This window comes from Hevea brasiliensis, chromosome 1 (genome assembly GCF_030052815.1).
Source record: "Hevea brasiliensis isolate MT/VB/25A 57/8 chromosome 1, ASM3005281v1, whole genome shotgun sequence".
In the NCBI taxonomy this organism is placed as follows: Eukaryota; Viridiplantae; Streptophyta; class Magnoliopsida; order Malpighiales; family Euphorbiaceae; genus Hevea; species Hevea brasiliensis.
In genome coordinates, this window is record NC_079493.1 from 117,238,820 (window position 1) to 117,254,078 (window position 15,259).

The 15,259-nt window shown below is 34.3% G+C and overlaps 1 protein-coding gene across 2 annotated transcripts; it reads left to right on the top strand.

Moving 5' to 3' along the window:
* The first annotated feature begins 563 nt into the window (after positions 1-563).
* On the top strand, positions 564-13,867 carry LOC110671588 (mediator of RNA polymerase II transcription subunit 15a). Of its 2 annotated transcripts, none has more exons than XM_058148454.1 (11): positions 564-723; positions 1,277-1,425; positions 3,993-4,104; positions 4,492-5,920; positions 8,498-8,568; positions 9,532-9,606; positions 9,928-11,301; positions 11,403-11,747; positions 12,289-12,489; positions 12,574-12,662; positions 13,233-13,867. In XM_058148454.1, exons 2-11 carry the CDS (start codon positions 1,313-1,315, stop codon positions 13,438-13,440), a joined length of 4,017 nt encoding a protein of 1,338 aa, XP_058004437.1. In that variant the 5' UTR covers positions 564-723; positions 1,277-1,312; the 3' UTR covers positions 13,441-13,867. The 2 variants fall into 2 exon arrangements, with proteins under 2 accessions (XP_058004437.1, XP_058004441.1); XM_058148458.1 differs by having other exon boundaries at positions 589-723; positions 1,250-1,425.
* Positions 13,868-15,259: the final 1,392 nt, after the last annotated feature.

Genomic DNA, 15,259 nt, shown 5'->3' on the forward strand with positions numbered 1-15,259 from the left:
GTTGAGGGCATCTTATTTTAAAATAATAATTATTTTTTTATTCATTTATAGACATGAAGAGGTTTGAAATTGAAATAGAAAAGAGAATATTACCTTAATAAAAAAAAAATTGATGGATGCATTTTTTCGATAGTAATGAAGAAGGTCACATTATTTAGATTTTTAATTTTTATTACCTTAATTTTTATTTAAATTTCATAAAGTTATGTGTTAAATTATTATAAAAAATTATTATTTAGATTTTTTATTTTAATAAAATTAATTATTTAATTTTTTTATTTTAAAAATATATTAATAAATATATATATTAGTTATTTTTTAGTGTATATGACTATTTTAGACATTAATTTCAATTTTAAGTCTGTTGCTAATTTTTTATTTTTTTATTTTTTATTACATGTACGATTCAATGATTGTATTTATAATTTGTATTCTGCAGTTCTAATATATGTTTATTTAAATTTTAATATTTATTTAGAATAAAATTGACTTGTGATTATAATTATTATTGGACTTATTTGTTCATTTAAATATGGAAAACACTATTCTAATTTCTAATTTTTTAAATTCGGAAAAAAAAAATCCTATATATCAGAATCAGGAATATTAAAAGGTTGTCTCTGTTTGCGTTATCTTTAGCTCGTCTCCACCTCTTCTTCTTGTTCTTTTGATGTCTTCCTGATAACGAACAACAGGTACAGCGAGAAGGGTTCCACTCTGAAGGTGCTTCCTCCTTTTCTTCGTTTAAATATCAAAAAGAACTTTATCTACGTGAGGTTGCTTTCGTCTTCTTAGAATCGACCAATTTTTTTTTTCTTTTGAAAAATAATGATTTTGTTGAAGAATCTTGAAACTCAGCTAGTTTTTATTCAAAAATTGTTGATCTCTTCTCAAAATCTAACTGATTCTCTCTAAAATTTTAAAACCTTCAAGATCAATCTTTGTATTGAAGAATCGGGTAGTCGGTCAATTCTAATATATTATTCTCTATTATGAAATTGAAACCCAGAAATTGATCGCCTCTAAGTGATGGGTTTTAGAGATAGGAGTTTTTTTTTTCCTTGAATTTTTAACATCTTTATTGGTCTTGGATTAGTTAACCCTCTAAAATCTAGAGGGTAAAGTTCAACTTTACCAATTTATTTTTTAACGAAAATAATTTAAACTTTGCCCTTTTTATTGTTCGTGTTATTTGCCATAGAATCGATACTTTTGTAGAGCTACTAAGAAAATTTTATTTTCTGCGCAGTTGATACAAAATTCTCCTTTGTTTTAGGGTTACCGGCAGTTTATTTTCCTTGGTTGGAATCTGATGGATAACACTAACTGGAGGCCTAATGCCCAAGGTGGCGACCCTGGAATTGACACCGGTGATTGGAGAGCTCAGTTGCAGCCTGATTCGCGACAAAGAATTGTCAACAAAATGTTAGTTTTTTTTTTTATCTATTTTGAATGTGTGGCTTAACCATCATTTACATATTTGCATTTTAGGTTATTTTTGTATGTATCAGTGTTAGTATTGTAAAATTAGTAATTTATATTTCAAATAATTCAATAATTTGTATAGAAAATGAGATTGAGCCATGATTTTAAATCGCAGTCATGAGTAGAGGAAACAGGCTGTAACTGTCATGACGGAATGGTAACGGCCTATCACTAATGCATACATATTCAAATATATAATTAAAACTAAAATATACAGCTACATAAGAAGCCTAAATATATAAAATAAAGATATTAAAATTCATTATTTTTATACATTATTAATAGTAATCAATTTAAAAAAAATATGATTTATGTAGTATGTACTAATTTAGCAAATATATCCATTAAATACTTTCATATTATTTTTTAATTATTTATGTATTTACCTAAAAATAATTAAAAACAGTTCTAAGAATTAGGGAAAACAAATAATAACTCACTTTTGATGCTTTTGAACTAAAAAATTTGTAGAAGATTGAAGTTAAAGGCCTTCACTTTAGTAGATTTTATTGTAAATGTGGAGAGAAAAAAGAGAGAATGTTGAGTTTGAAACTCAACTCAACTAAGCCTTTATTCCAAAAATTTGGGGTCGGCTATATAGATTCGCTTTCTCCACTCTAAACGATTTTGGGTTAAATCCTCAGAAATGTGTAATGTTTCTAGATCTTGTTGTATTATTCTTCTCCAAGTCAATTTAGGTCTATCCTTTTTTTTCTTTCTATCCTCTAACCTAACATGCTCTACTTGTCTAACTGGAGCCTCCGTATGTCTACGCTTCACATGACCAAACCACCTCAATCTCCCTTCTCTCAACTTATCTTCAATTAATACCACACCTACCTTTTCTCTAATACTCTCATTACGGACTTTATCTAGTCTAGTATGGCCACTCATCCACCTTAACATTCTCATCTCTGTAACTCTTATCTTAGACGTATACGACTCTTTCAGTGACCAAACCACCAAAATGTTGAGTTTGAAAAGTGAGAGAAAATGGCTGAGACCTGAGACTTGAGAGAAAGTTGAGACTTTGAGTATTTGAGTAACAATAAATGGTTGTTGAATGGCTAGTGAAAACTGAAAAAAAAAGGGAGAATATATGCCCTTTAACATAATAATTGAATAAGTCAAAGAAGAAAGAATCCTTTTATAGCAGATTAGTTTCATTTTCAAGTAAATGGAGCCAGCCATGGAGGTGAAGCAGATGTGAAATAAATCCGGAAATGCTGAGTTGGTCGGGTAACAGTGTTATGTAATGGCTGGTGACGGTCGGTGATGGTCATAACAGTTATGGTAGCTACAATTTTTAAAACTCATTATTTAACAGGCAGCCCAAAAAACCTATAAATAATGGCTGTTACGTAGCGTAATGGCCTTTTTTTGAAACTATAGATTGAGGTAAATTATCTAGTGGTTACTCCCAATTTCTTTTTTTCCTTACGCAATGCATGAGAAGTGCACAAAAGGTATCAAAATAAGTGGTTATGGAACTTAAGCTGGAATATAGGGGTAATATCTTTCTGTTGCTAACATGTTGTATTTGCTTGCTTAAGCCTGTTTAAAATTGCTAGTGTAACCCAGCACCATTTAGGAGCTAGAGCTAGAGCTAGGTTTCTGCTGTTGGCACCTAATTCCTAAAACACAAAATGCCATGGTGGATTTGAGATTTTTTTGGTTAAAAATTAATTTTTTTGCTTTTATATGAGCGTCTTGAATACTTATTCTGATAATGTGTAATATAATTATGGCAATATAACATTGAAGATCTAACTTTGTAGGTAGAAATAGAAACAAGATAAATTATGCTTATTACTTTTAACTACTAAAAGCATGGTTTCAGAAAACGGTTGTTACGTTACGTAACGGCTGCTATTAATAGAATTATTGTTCTGAGTTGAAGGCTTTTAGAATTATTGTTTCAAAACTGGTCATGATAGAATTAAAACCATGAGTAAAAGTGGGTTACATCATCTGATAAAAAATGATATGCAGCTAGTGCCAACACTTGTCATGAGCAAAAAGTAGCCTAGAATCTTTGTTGCGATGTTACTTAAGGTGAATGTGATGCAAATTTATAAATTGAAAGGCTTAATCCTTTGTTCCTTTTCCATTATAAAGTAATTCTATAAGCCACTTTATAAATGTTGATGTAATATACACTTAAAACATCTCCAAGTTAGGTATTAATGCAGCTATAAATTTGATAAAAATTTAACTGTGTTTTTATTTTCATAAACATTTCAAGAAAGAAGTTGACTGACTACAACTTTGAGAATCTATTACCTCCTGAAAAATATGAGAACAAGAACTATGATGTGGAAACAAATGATGTCATGTGTGCTTTCATGCCTGTACAATTTGGCTGACAGGAAGTCAGCTCATGATTTGATATTAATACAATCCTTTAGTTATCATGGTTTACCATTTTAGAGTTCTCTTCTGTGGTTGGCTACTAGTTTCCTTGTTCCTGTAATGTAATTGACAAATGCAATGTTTTCCATGTGTAGAATGGAGACATTGAAGAGACATCTTCCATTTTCTGGTCAAGAGGGACTAGATGAACTCAAGAAAATTGCTGAGCGGTTTGAGGAAAAGATTTACACTGCTGCCATAAGCCAGGTATATATTTAATGGTTGAGTTTACTATCCTTTTGTTAATTCTCTTGCTTAGAAATGCAGTCAATTTTTGTGGAAGGATAGGAGGTGTTTTCTGAGAACAAATAGAAAAAGAAGAAAAAAAATAATTTAAGGAGGGAGGGGGGAAAAGCAGAAACTATTGAAAAGCCACTATATGCTAATGATTGGGCATGTAGGCTACCATTCGCCGCGGGCCGCACCCCCCCAACAACAACCAAAAAAAAGAAAAAAAAGAAAGAAATAAACACACATACACGCTGGAAAAAAAAACCTTAACGCCCTTACATTAAGGAAAAACTTGACAGCCACATTTGTGCAGTGTATTGTTGTAAGATCTAATTTTTTTTTGTTAATGATATATGATTTCAGTCAGATTATCTACGGAAAATATCTTTGAAGATGCTTACAATGGAGTCCAAGTCCCAAAAGCCCCAAGATCACAATCAAGGGCAGTCACTTACTATGCCATTGCAAGTTAATCAGGCACGTCAGCAATTGTTATCCCAGAACATTCAGAATAATATTACATCTCTTGGGTTTCAAAGTTCTCCCAGTTTAACATCTGCACTGCCTGCTGTTTCTGGTTTAACACAGACTTCTATACCTAGTGTTGTTGGCCAGAATCCTAACTTACAGAGCATTTCTGGAGTTCCACAGAACACAGCAGGGAATTCAACAGGACAAGGGGTAACCTCCAATATTTTTAACAATTCTCAGAGACAAATGGCGGGAAGGCAACAGGTTGTTCCCCAACAGCAGCAACAACAATCCCAAAATACTCCGCAATATCTTTTTCAGCAACAATTACAGCAACAACTTATGAAGCAAAAGATCCAGCAAGGAAATCGACCACATTCACTTGTGCAATCTCACATCCAGCAGCAGCAGCAGCAGCAAAACCTATTACAGCAAACTCAGTTGCAATCTTCTCAGCAATCTAGTATGCAAACATCATCTGTTATGCAGCCTACTATGATGCAATCGGTAATTTCTGGTCTTCAACAGAGTCAGCCTCCTGCTGTTCAACAATCAACGCAATCGATGCTTCAACAACATTCACACTCAGTCCTCAGGCAGCAACAACAACTGCAACAGCCTGCTAGCATTCATCAACAACAAACACCAATGATGCAGCAGCAACTGTTGCCACCCCAGCATCAGCAACAGCAGCTAATGGGCCAACAACCTAATGGCACTAATATGCAGCAAAATCAGTTAATTGGACAACCAAACAATGTTGGAGACATGCAGCAGCAGCAGCAGCAGCAGCAGAGATTACTGGGCCAGCAGAATAACCTTCAAAATCTGCAGCAGCAACAACAACAACACCAGCAGCAGCAGTTAATGGTTCAGCAAAATAACCTCCCAAGTATGCATCAACAGCAATTAGGCTCGCAAAGTAATGTCCCTGGTTTACAGCAGCAACAACAGCAGCAGTTGCTTGGAACCCAGACTGGCAACTCAAGCATGCAAGCTAATCAGCACTCTGTACACATGCTGCAACAGCCCAAGGTTCCATTGCAGCAGCAAACTGCAACTAATATGTTGACAACTCAAGGGCAGCAGTCACAACCACAGCTTCCACAACAACAATTGATGTCACAGATTCAATCACAGCCAACACAGTTACAACAACAGCTGGGTTTGCAACAACAGTCTAATCCATTACAACTAGATATGCAGCCAAGGCTCCAAGCATCAAGTCAAGGACCAGGTTCCTTGCTTCAACAACAGAATGTAATTGATCAACAAAAGCAATTGTATCAATCACAAAGACCTCTTCCAGAAACATCATCAAGTATGTAATTACATCTCCACAGCTTCTAGTCATGTTCTAAGTTTTGAGCTTTTTCTATTTTGCACTTTCATGTTTATTTATTGTACATATCCCTGTTTGTATCACACTTCTGTCTCTCCAGAGTTCAGAGTTGATGGTAAAATGAACTTTGGGAAGAATGGTTGAAGTAATGCCTATCCCCTTGGCATAGCTTTATGCGCTGCTAACACTGGTGTACTTGTTGAAATCATTATAACTGCCATTAATCTTTTCAGTTGTTACGGTTTACCCATTGCGTCTGTGGTCACAACTGTCATGTCCTCAACTGTATTGTACCATTTGCAATACATATGACTTTTAAAGTCTGGGACTGTGAGTTTTGTTCCTTAAATTGAACTTATTGTAGCACAGAGAAAGATTAAGAAGTTGATTAAATCATGATCATTTCGCCATCACTAATTTATTGCATGCTGCTTGTACTTATGAAAGCAAAAAGGAAGGTGATGCAGGCTCTTATGAAATGTTTTTTTATGCAAGGACAACTTTTTGTAAATAATTAAATGGCCTTGTTAATAAGTAAAACTTCTGCTTCCTTTTCTTTTGGTTCTGGCTTTTAAGTGTGTCATGGGTAATAGAAATAGATGTGCAATTTACATGCCTTGTCTTCTCCTTTAGTTTGACTTTGACAAATTTATTACACATTCAGTTATTATCTTATTAATTTCATTATTTAATAAGATTCTAAACTCAAAGAAAATGCCTGATGAATGGAGGAGTATTTTAGTACCTATTTTTAAAAATAAAGGAGACATACAGAGTTGCTCGAACTATAGGGGAATTAAACTCATGAGCCATACTATGAAGTTGTGGGAGAGAGTTGTGAAGCATCGACTACGTCATGATACTTCTATTTCTCTCAATCAATTTGGCTTCATGCCTGGTCGTTCAACTTTGGAAGCGATATTTCTCATTAGAAGCTTGATGGAGAAATATAGAGATGTGAAGAAAGATCTACACATGGTTTTTATTAATTTGGAGAAGGCTTATGATAGTGTTCCAAGAGATATCCTATGGAGTGTGTTAGAACAAAAGAGGGTATCTATTAGGTACATACAAGTGTTGAAAGATATGTATGAAGGAGCAAGTACTATTGTGCGCACAGTGGGAGGTGACACGAGATTTTCCAATTTCAATTGGATTACACCAAGGATCAGCTATAAGCCCTTACCTTTTTACATTAGTTTTAGATGAATTGACGAAACATATACAAGAGAGTATTCCTTGGTGCATGATGTTTGCGGATGATATTGTTCTGATAGATGAGACGCGAGGAGTCGATAGAAAGCTAGAGTTTTGGAGAAGTACTCTAGAGTCAAAGGCCTTTAAGTTAAGTAGAACGAAGACAGAATACATGCATTGCAAGTTCAGTGAAGGCCAAACTGGCGATAGGGAAGGAGTTAGTTTGGATGGAGTGGTACTGTTCCAAAGTAATTACTTTAAATATCTCGGCTCAGTCCTTCAAGTAGACGGGGGATGTGAGAAGAATGTTAGTCATAGGATTAAAGCCTGATGGTTGAAGTGGAGACGTGCCACGGGAGTTTTATGTGATTGCAAGATTCCCAATAAGTTGAAAGGAAAATTTTACCGTACAGCTATACAACCTGCTATGTTATATGGTAGTGAGTGTTGGGCATTGAAGGAGTCGTATGCGTCTAAGATAAGAGTTGCAGAGATGAGAATGTTAAGGTGGATGAGTGGCCATACTAGACTAGATAAAGTCCGTAATGAGAATATTAGAGAAAAGGTAGGAGTGGTACCAATTGAGGATAAGTTGAGAGAAGGGAGATTGAGGTGGTTTGGTCATGTGAAGCGTAAACATACGGAGGCTCCAGTTAGACAAGTAGAGTACATTAGGTTAGAGAATAGAAAGAAAAAAAATGGGTAGACCTAAATTAACTTGGAGGAGAGTAATACAACATGACGTAGAAGCATCTGAGGATTTAACCCAAAATCGTTTAAAGTGGAGAAAGCGAATCCATATAGCCGACCTCAAATTTTTGGAATAAAGGCTTAGTTGAGTTGAGTAATTTCATTATTATGACTGATAGCGCCATCAAGTCACCCTTTTGTCAACCACTTCGCCTCTTGATAAATATCTTTGAGGTATCTTCTTGGTTAAAGTAATTGAGGTTCCTTTTCGAGCAAGTGATTATTTGTGGCACTTAGGAACATTGTTTGCTTTATTATTGTTTTTATGTTGCGTTACAAATTTTGTTTATTATGGTTTTTATGTTACAAGTGTTACAAATGTTGTTTATGACATTGCTTTTTGTTGTGGGAGTAATTAATGTTGAGCATACTAAAATTGATTTATTAAAAAGTTTCCTTACAGCAATGTTTCATCATATACATTCTAGTGGTTTTGATTGCTGTACATGTTTAGTTACACTTGCAGGATGCGTCCCAATTGATCTCTTTGTTTTTGTTGTTCTTGTAACTGTAAATCCTTTTTTTTTTATGAAGATTCTTTGTGGAGTCTATGCAAAATATGCAAGGTTTAGTCAACATAACGTGTGTGTATATGTTTTATTTTTGTAGCATCTCTTGATTCGACAGCACAAACTGGACATGCAAATGGAGGCGATTGGCAAGAGGAAGTCTACCAAAAGGTATTTGCTATGACATGGACGAAGTGTATTTGCCATAGGGCCAAATTTATGGGAGTTCTATTTTGGGATTTGGCTGGGTACAAGGGAAGTATTGGTTTGGAAATAACTGTGGTTAGCTAGGAATGATTGTATTCATTCTGACAACAAGAAATATGGAATTACAGAAAGCTTCATCTTTTAAGTTCAATAATTTATTCATTTGGCTATTAATTTGGTTAGAATAACAAAATCTTATGATGCTTTTTCCTCTAAAAATTTTATTCTGTATCTGATTCCTTTTGAGCATATTCTTTTTATGTAGCTCAGTTCAGTCAATACTTTATAATTGTGATTAATAGTGAAATTCGTAATTAGTTAGTAGTTATATACTCCAACGGCTGAATTTAAAGAAAAAAGATTAACAGAAGAATAGGTGAATGTTATTCCATTGATTCATGACCACATCTGCTATTCTAATTTCAAAATTTCATAAAGATGAAATTGAATTGTTGAATTGTTACTTGCTTATCTTTTATCATCATATCTATGAGTTGATCAGGGCAAAAACTCTTGTGATGCTTAGGCGAGAACACAACTCCATGGGAATTAGGAATGCTTAATTGTAATGTTATGATTGCTTGTCCTAAGGCTTTAAGATTTATATGGATTACACTTTGTGACATTTGTTTGTTGTTTGCAAAAACAAAACCAGACATTAAGTGTTTGAAATAAGCCTTAATCTCAACTAAAAGGTAGATTACAGAAATTTCTCATTGTTTTCCATTTTTTGTGAGATAAATATGCCATATCAGCCGTCTAGTAATAACATTCTCTTGTATTGTGTCATTCTATGCCTTTTAGCCCTCACTCTACGTTTCTTTGATTCTCTCTACAAATGTGGCTGAAACACTTATTTTGTATTGTGTTACCTGAAGAAATAAATTATTTGTTTTGTAGTGATCTAATGATACTTTGAACTTGTAGATCAAAGCCATGAAGGAAATGTACTTGCCCGAACTAAATGAGATGTACCAGAAAATAGCCACAAAGTTACAGCAGGTAATTTAACTTGCTACATATTTGTTTCTCAAGTCATTGCCTATGCATTACTGGTAAATTACTATTTTCCAGTTCATTTACTGTAATAATGGTGACCTTGTGCTAATCTGTGGTTCACTCTGGCATTGCCCGACTATATGTTGACTATCAGTATATCATCTGCATTGGTTACCTCGTTTCCCCTGCCCCCCGCTCAAAAAAAAGGCCACCTGCAATATATATATATATATATATATATATATATATATATATATATATATATATATTATTAATCTAACACAATTCTTGAAGCTTATAAGTACATTATTCTTTGTTTTCCAGCATGATTCTCTTCCACAGCAACCCAAGTCAGAGCAGCTCGAGAAGCTAAAAATATTTAAGACCATGTTAGAGCGCATATTAGCATTCTTACAGGTTTCAAAAAGTAATGTTTTGCCTGGTTATAAGGAGAAGTTGGGTTCTTATGAGAAGCAGATCACAAATTTTATAAATACAAATAGACCCAGAAAGCCTATGACGTCACTTCAACAAGGACAACTTCCCCAGCCCCACATCCAGCAACCACAATCTCAAGTTCCTCAAGTGCAGTCCCATGACAATCAAATGAACCCTCACATGCAATCAGTGAGCTTGCAAGGTTCTCTGCCAACACTGCAGCAGAACAATATGTCAAGTTTGCAGCATAATTCTCTGCCTTCTTTATCAGGGTTTTCCACATCACAGCCAAACATGATGAATTCCCTGCAGCCAACGTCCAATTTAGATTCAAGCCAAGGAAATGCAATGAGCTCATTGCAGCAGCCAGTAGTAGGATCTCTACAACAGAATCCTGTGAGCGCTGCCCAACAGGCCAATATTAACAATTTGTCATCACAGAGTGGGTTAAATATGCTGCAGCCAAATATTCCACTTCAGTCAAATCCCAATATGCTTCAACATCAGCATCTAAAACAACAGCCAGAACAACAGATCTTGCAGAGTCAACAGCTCAAACAACAATTTCAACAGCGCCAGATGCAGCAACAGTTCATGCAGAAGCAGCAGTTGTTGCACCAACAGCAGCAGCAGCAATTGCACCAGCAGGCAAAGCAGCAGATGCCTTCACAAATGCAGGGGCACCAAATGCCACAGGTTCATCAGATGAATGATGTCAATGAGCTTAAGATCAGACAGGGGATGGGTGTTAAGCCAGGTGTATTTCAGCAACACCTCCCTGTAGGTCAGCGCACAACTTATTCCCATCAACAGATGAAACCAGGATCTTCATTTCCTATTTCTTCAACTCAGCTGCTTCAGGCTGCCTCCCCTCAATTATCACAGCATTCATCTCCACAAGTTGATCAGCAAAATGTACCATCATCTCTAACAAAAACCGGAACCCCTTTACAGTCTGCAAATTCTCCTTTTGTTGTCCCATCTCCTTCTACTCCTTTAGCTCCATCCCCTATACCAGGAGATTCTGAGAAACCAGTATCTGGTATTTCCTCTCTTTCAAATGCTGGAAATGTTGGACAGCAACAAACAACTGGTGCTCAAGCAACTGCTCCATCCCTTGCAATTGGCACTCCTGGGATATCAGCCTCACCTTTGCTTGCAGAGTTCACCGGTTCTGATGGTGCACATGGCAATGCTTTAACCACTGCTTCTGGCAAGTCAAGTGTCACAGAGCAACCTCTTGAGCGCTTGATTAAAGCGGTTGGTCATGCCTTTTTTTAGTCTTTATCTTGAGAATGTTCCTGTTGGTATTTTATTATTGATATTGAATGACATACACGTGCTATAAATGTAATTCCCAGGTTAAGTCTATGTCCCCTAATGCATTGAGTGCCTCAGTCGGTGACATTGGCTCAGTTGTCAGTATGATAAACAGAATTGCCGGATCAGCCCCAGGTAATGGGTCTAGAGCTGCAGTTGGTGAGGATTTGGTAGCAATGACAAATTGTCGTCTTCAGGCAAGAAATATTGTGACCCACGATGGAATGACCGGGACAAGGAAAATGAAGCGATATACAAGCGCCATGCCCTTGAATGTTGTATCATCAGCTAGCAGCATAACTGACAGCTTTAAGCAGTTGAATGGTCCAGAGACATCTGATTTGGAGTCTACTGCAACATCAAGTGTCAAGAGGCCTAGAATTGAGGTATTGTTTTTGGTACATTTTGCCTTCTGGTCGAACTATAATATATGGATTTTGTGGTATATAAAAATTTTATTGGTTTATACTCCTTGTAATCTCTCATGCTATGAGATTGTCTTGGTTCACAAAAGGTTCATTTCTGTACATTATATTTACAATGTTTTCCTCTGCAATTTTCACATGTTTGATGTTAGAAGAATTTGCTATACTTTGCAGGTAACTGCCATAGTTTTCCTTGTCATCATTTTGATAATTACCCATGCTAACAGAGAAAAAAAAAGGCATTTGTTTGTTATAAGCGTTTCATATACTTCATTCAAAATTCTGAATAGCAGTATAAGTGAGATGTTTTGCCATTTCATATTTTGTTTTAAGGAAATTTCGTATGAGAAACAAAAACCATTAGATCTTGATACAGAGGAAACTTTACTGGTAGTTTTCAATGTGGCAAAATGTTGAATGGTGTGTTATTTCCACCTTGGTTTTGCTTAGAACACTCATTTTGGCTTTTTATGGATGGATAAATGGCATGGTTGCTTTGCAGGCTAATCATGCCCTTTTGGAAGAGATACGGGAAATAAATCAGCGACTTATAGACACAGTGGTTGATATTAGTGAGGAAGATGTTGATCCAACTGCAGCGGCTGCTGCTGCCGAAGGGAGTGAAGGAACCATTGTTAAGTGTTCTTTCAATGCTGTAGCTCTTAGTCCAAATTTGAAATCACAGTATGCTTCAGCACAAATGGTGGGCATTCAGACCTAATATTAAGTGATATATTTCATGTGCAATTACTTTATCTGTATTTATTGTTGCTTTATTACTGTGCAGTCACCAATTCAGCCTCTTAGATTGCTCGTGCCTACAAATTATCCTAATTGTTCTCCAATTCTATTAGACAAATTACCGGTTGAAATCAGGTAAGGGAGCACAGCATTCTAATTTTATTATCAGTGGCATTGTCAGAAATTTTGGTGAGTGGGGCATCTATTCATATGGAGATGGGAACTTTCAATGTCGTATTCTTACATGGTGGATGCCTTGTTATGATAAAACGTTGGAGGACTCTACCTGTTCTTGGATGCCTAGATTAAATTAGACATTCCAGATGGAATAGTTTAAGTTGTTGTTTGGGTATCCTTGGACTTGGTCTTATGCTATCTGATCAACTGGTTAAAAGGATTATTAGAATTCTGCTGTCTGCTAATGAAGAATTAATATAATCCAACTTTGGCACAATAAGAAAAAGTCTTGACCATTTTTAAGGAGAGTGATTTAAAATAAGTCTCAAGCAACTTTGTTCATAAGCTATGCACGAAGTATGCCAGCATGGTTTAGCTTAAATTTTGACGTCTCGTTCTTTGTGCAACAGCGAAATTGGATATGATGAACAGTATAATATTTCATTTTTGCCTCTATTCATTCCTGCTTGCAATAGAATATTTCCTTTTAATTGCTGTTAATCAACTGGTGTCTTGCTACTTCAACAGTAAGGAGTACGAGGATCTTTCAGTAAAGGCGAAGTCAAGGTTTAGCATCTGTCTCCGCAGCCTCTCACAACCCATGTCACTTGGGGAAATTGCAAGAACATGGGATGTTTGTGCCCGAGCTGTTATTTCCGATTATGCACAGCAGAGTGGAGGAGGAAGCTTCAGCTCAAAATATGGAACATGGGAAAACTGCTTTAGTGCAGCGTGATTCCTTTTAAAGTTAAAGAAGCTGTCAATCGGATTATTTTCGTCTTAATGCAAGCTTTGCAGAAGTTGGTTTTGCCATGATGAGCAAACAAGCAGCTTGCATTATCGAACAACCTGAAAGAGTGAAGATTCCTGGGGCTGTTTCGAAGTGTATATCCTGGAATAATCTTTGTGTGATACGATGACTTTGTGTGTATTAAGCTGAACAAATGGAGCGTTACACAGATGTATAGTTGGTGGTAGTTAATTAATTATTGCCTATTTATCTGTGCTGCAGTCGGTAGCTTGTATTTTGAATGGATTTGTGTAACAAAACAATATTTTAATGTCTCTTGTGAGATCTATTCTGAGGTTAATGCTGAATTTTTACTGTAAGGCGGTTGAGAAATGTTCTTGTTTTCTTTTATCATCGATTTCTATTGTGTAAATTATTATTTTGTCTTTAGGTTTTATCATAATGTCTCTTGATTTTCAAAACTCAAATGATTTAGTTTTTGTACTTTGACTGACATGTTGAAAGTTTCTTCTTCCATTCTTAAATTATTTTCTTTTTTTAGTTTGATAGAAATAAAATATAAAGAATTATTGACTTTATAAGAGTTGTTTCTGCAATAATATTTTTTGAAAAGAAAATATTTTCTATTATTTAATTTAATAATAAAAACAAGTGAGAAAGTATTATTTTAGTTTACTTTTGCTATCTATTATTTTACCAATTCCTTCGTTCTAATTTTCTCAATTCTATTTATTTATTTATTTTTATTATTGCAAATTAAAATTAAAATTCTTAAATTTTTAAATTTTTAAAAATAAGTTTTTTTTTTTGAAAAATTTTAAAAATAAGTTGAATCTTAATATTTTCTTCGTAAAAAATTCTACATCACATAAATTTAATTAAATATAATTTTTTGAAATAATTGATCACCTTTTCTCGAATTATTTAATTTATGCTTATTGTTGTATTTTGTATATATTTCTAAATCAAAATGTTAAAATATTTCATTTCGTTTAAATTTTTAATTTCACTCTAGTTAATTCATCCATAAAATTAATAATAAATCTAATTATTAACTAAATTAAATATATTAATTTTAAATTTATTTTTTAATAAATACATAATATTTCATAATATTAAAAAAATTAAGAAATAAAAAATTCAAAAAAATATTTTTTAAAAAAATAATTAATAAGGATTGTTTCCTAGATAATTCGCGTAATTATTTGGTGACAATGGACATGAAGCACAATGTTTGATTTAATTGGATTGGTTAATAGAATTAAAAAAAGAAATTGATTTTTTTTTTTTGAGCAATAAGAAATTGATTTGATTGATAATAATACAGGGAAAAAAAATTATATTGGTAGAAGAATGAGTCTTTTAGAATAGTAGCTTAAGAAAATGACGTCCATTTTCAAGATGGGAAGGGAAGTCATTTTCCTATAAGTCATTTTCCTATAATTTAAAGTTATTTTCCTTACATTTTGATTTTTTGTAAGAGAAATTTAAACAGTTATCTGATTAAAAAAAATCAGATAGTTACGTCATCGACATTTAATGATTGCAATGCTACGAACTAGTGAAATTTTAAAAAACCGTGGACTCTGAAAGTACCTGTAATTATTGTCCAACCATCACTTGATCCTAAATTCTGAAAATTTCTGCTTTTATTTGTTCGTTTAGAGAGTTGAAGTTTCTTTCAAGAAATCATTGAAGATATATACAAGTCGCGCTTTCTCTTCATTATTGACAGCACAAGTCAAAGAAATTGGAAGCCATCCATCCATTATACGCTATCCAAAACACGTAAAATCACATGCAA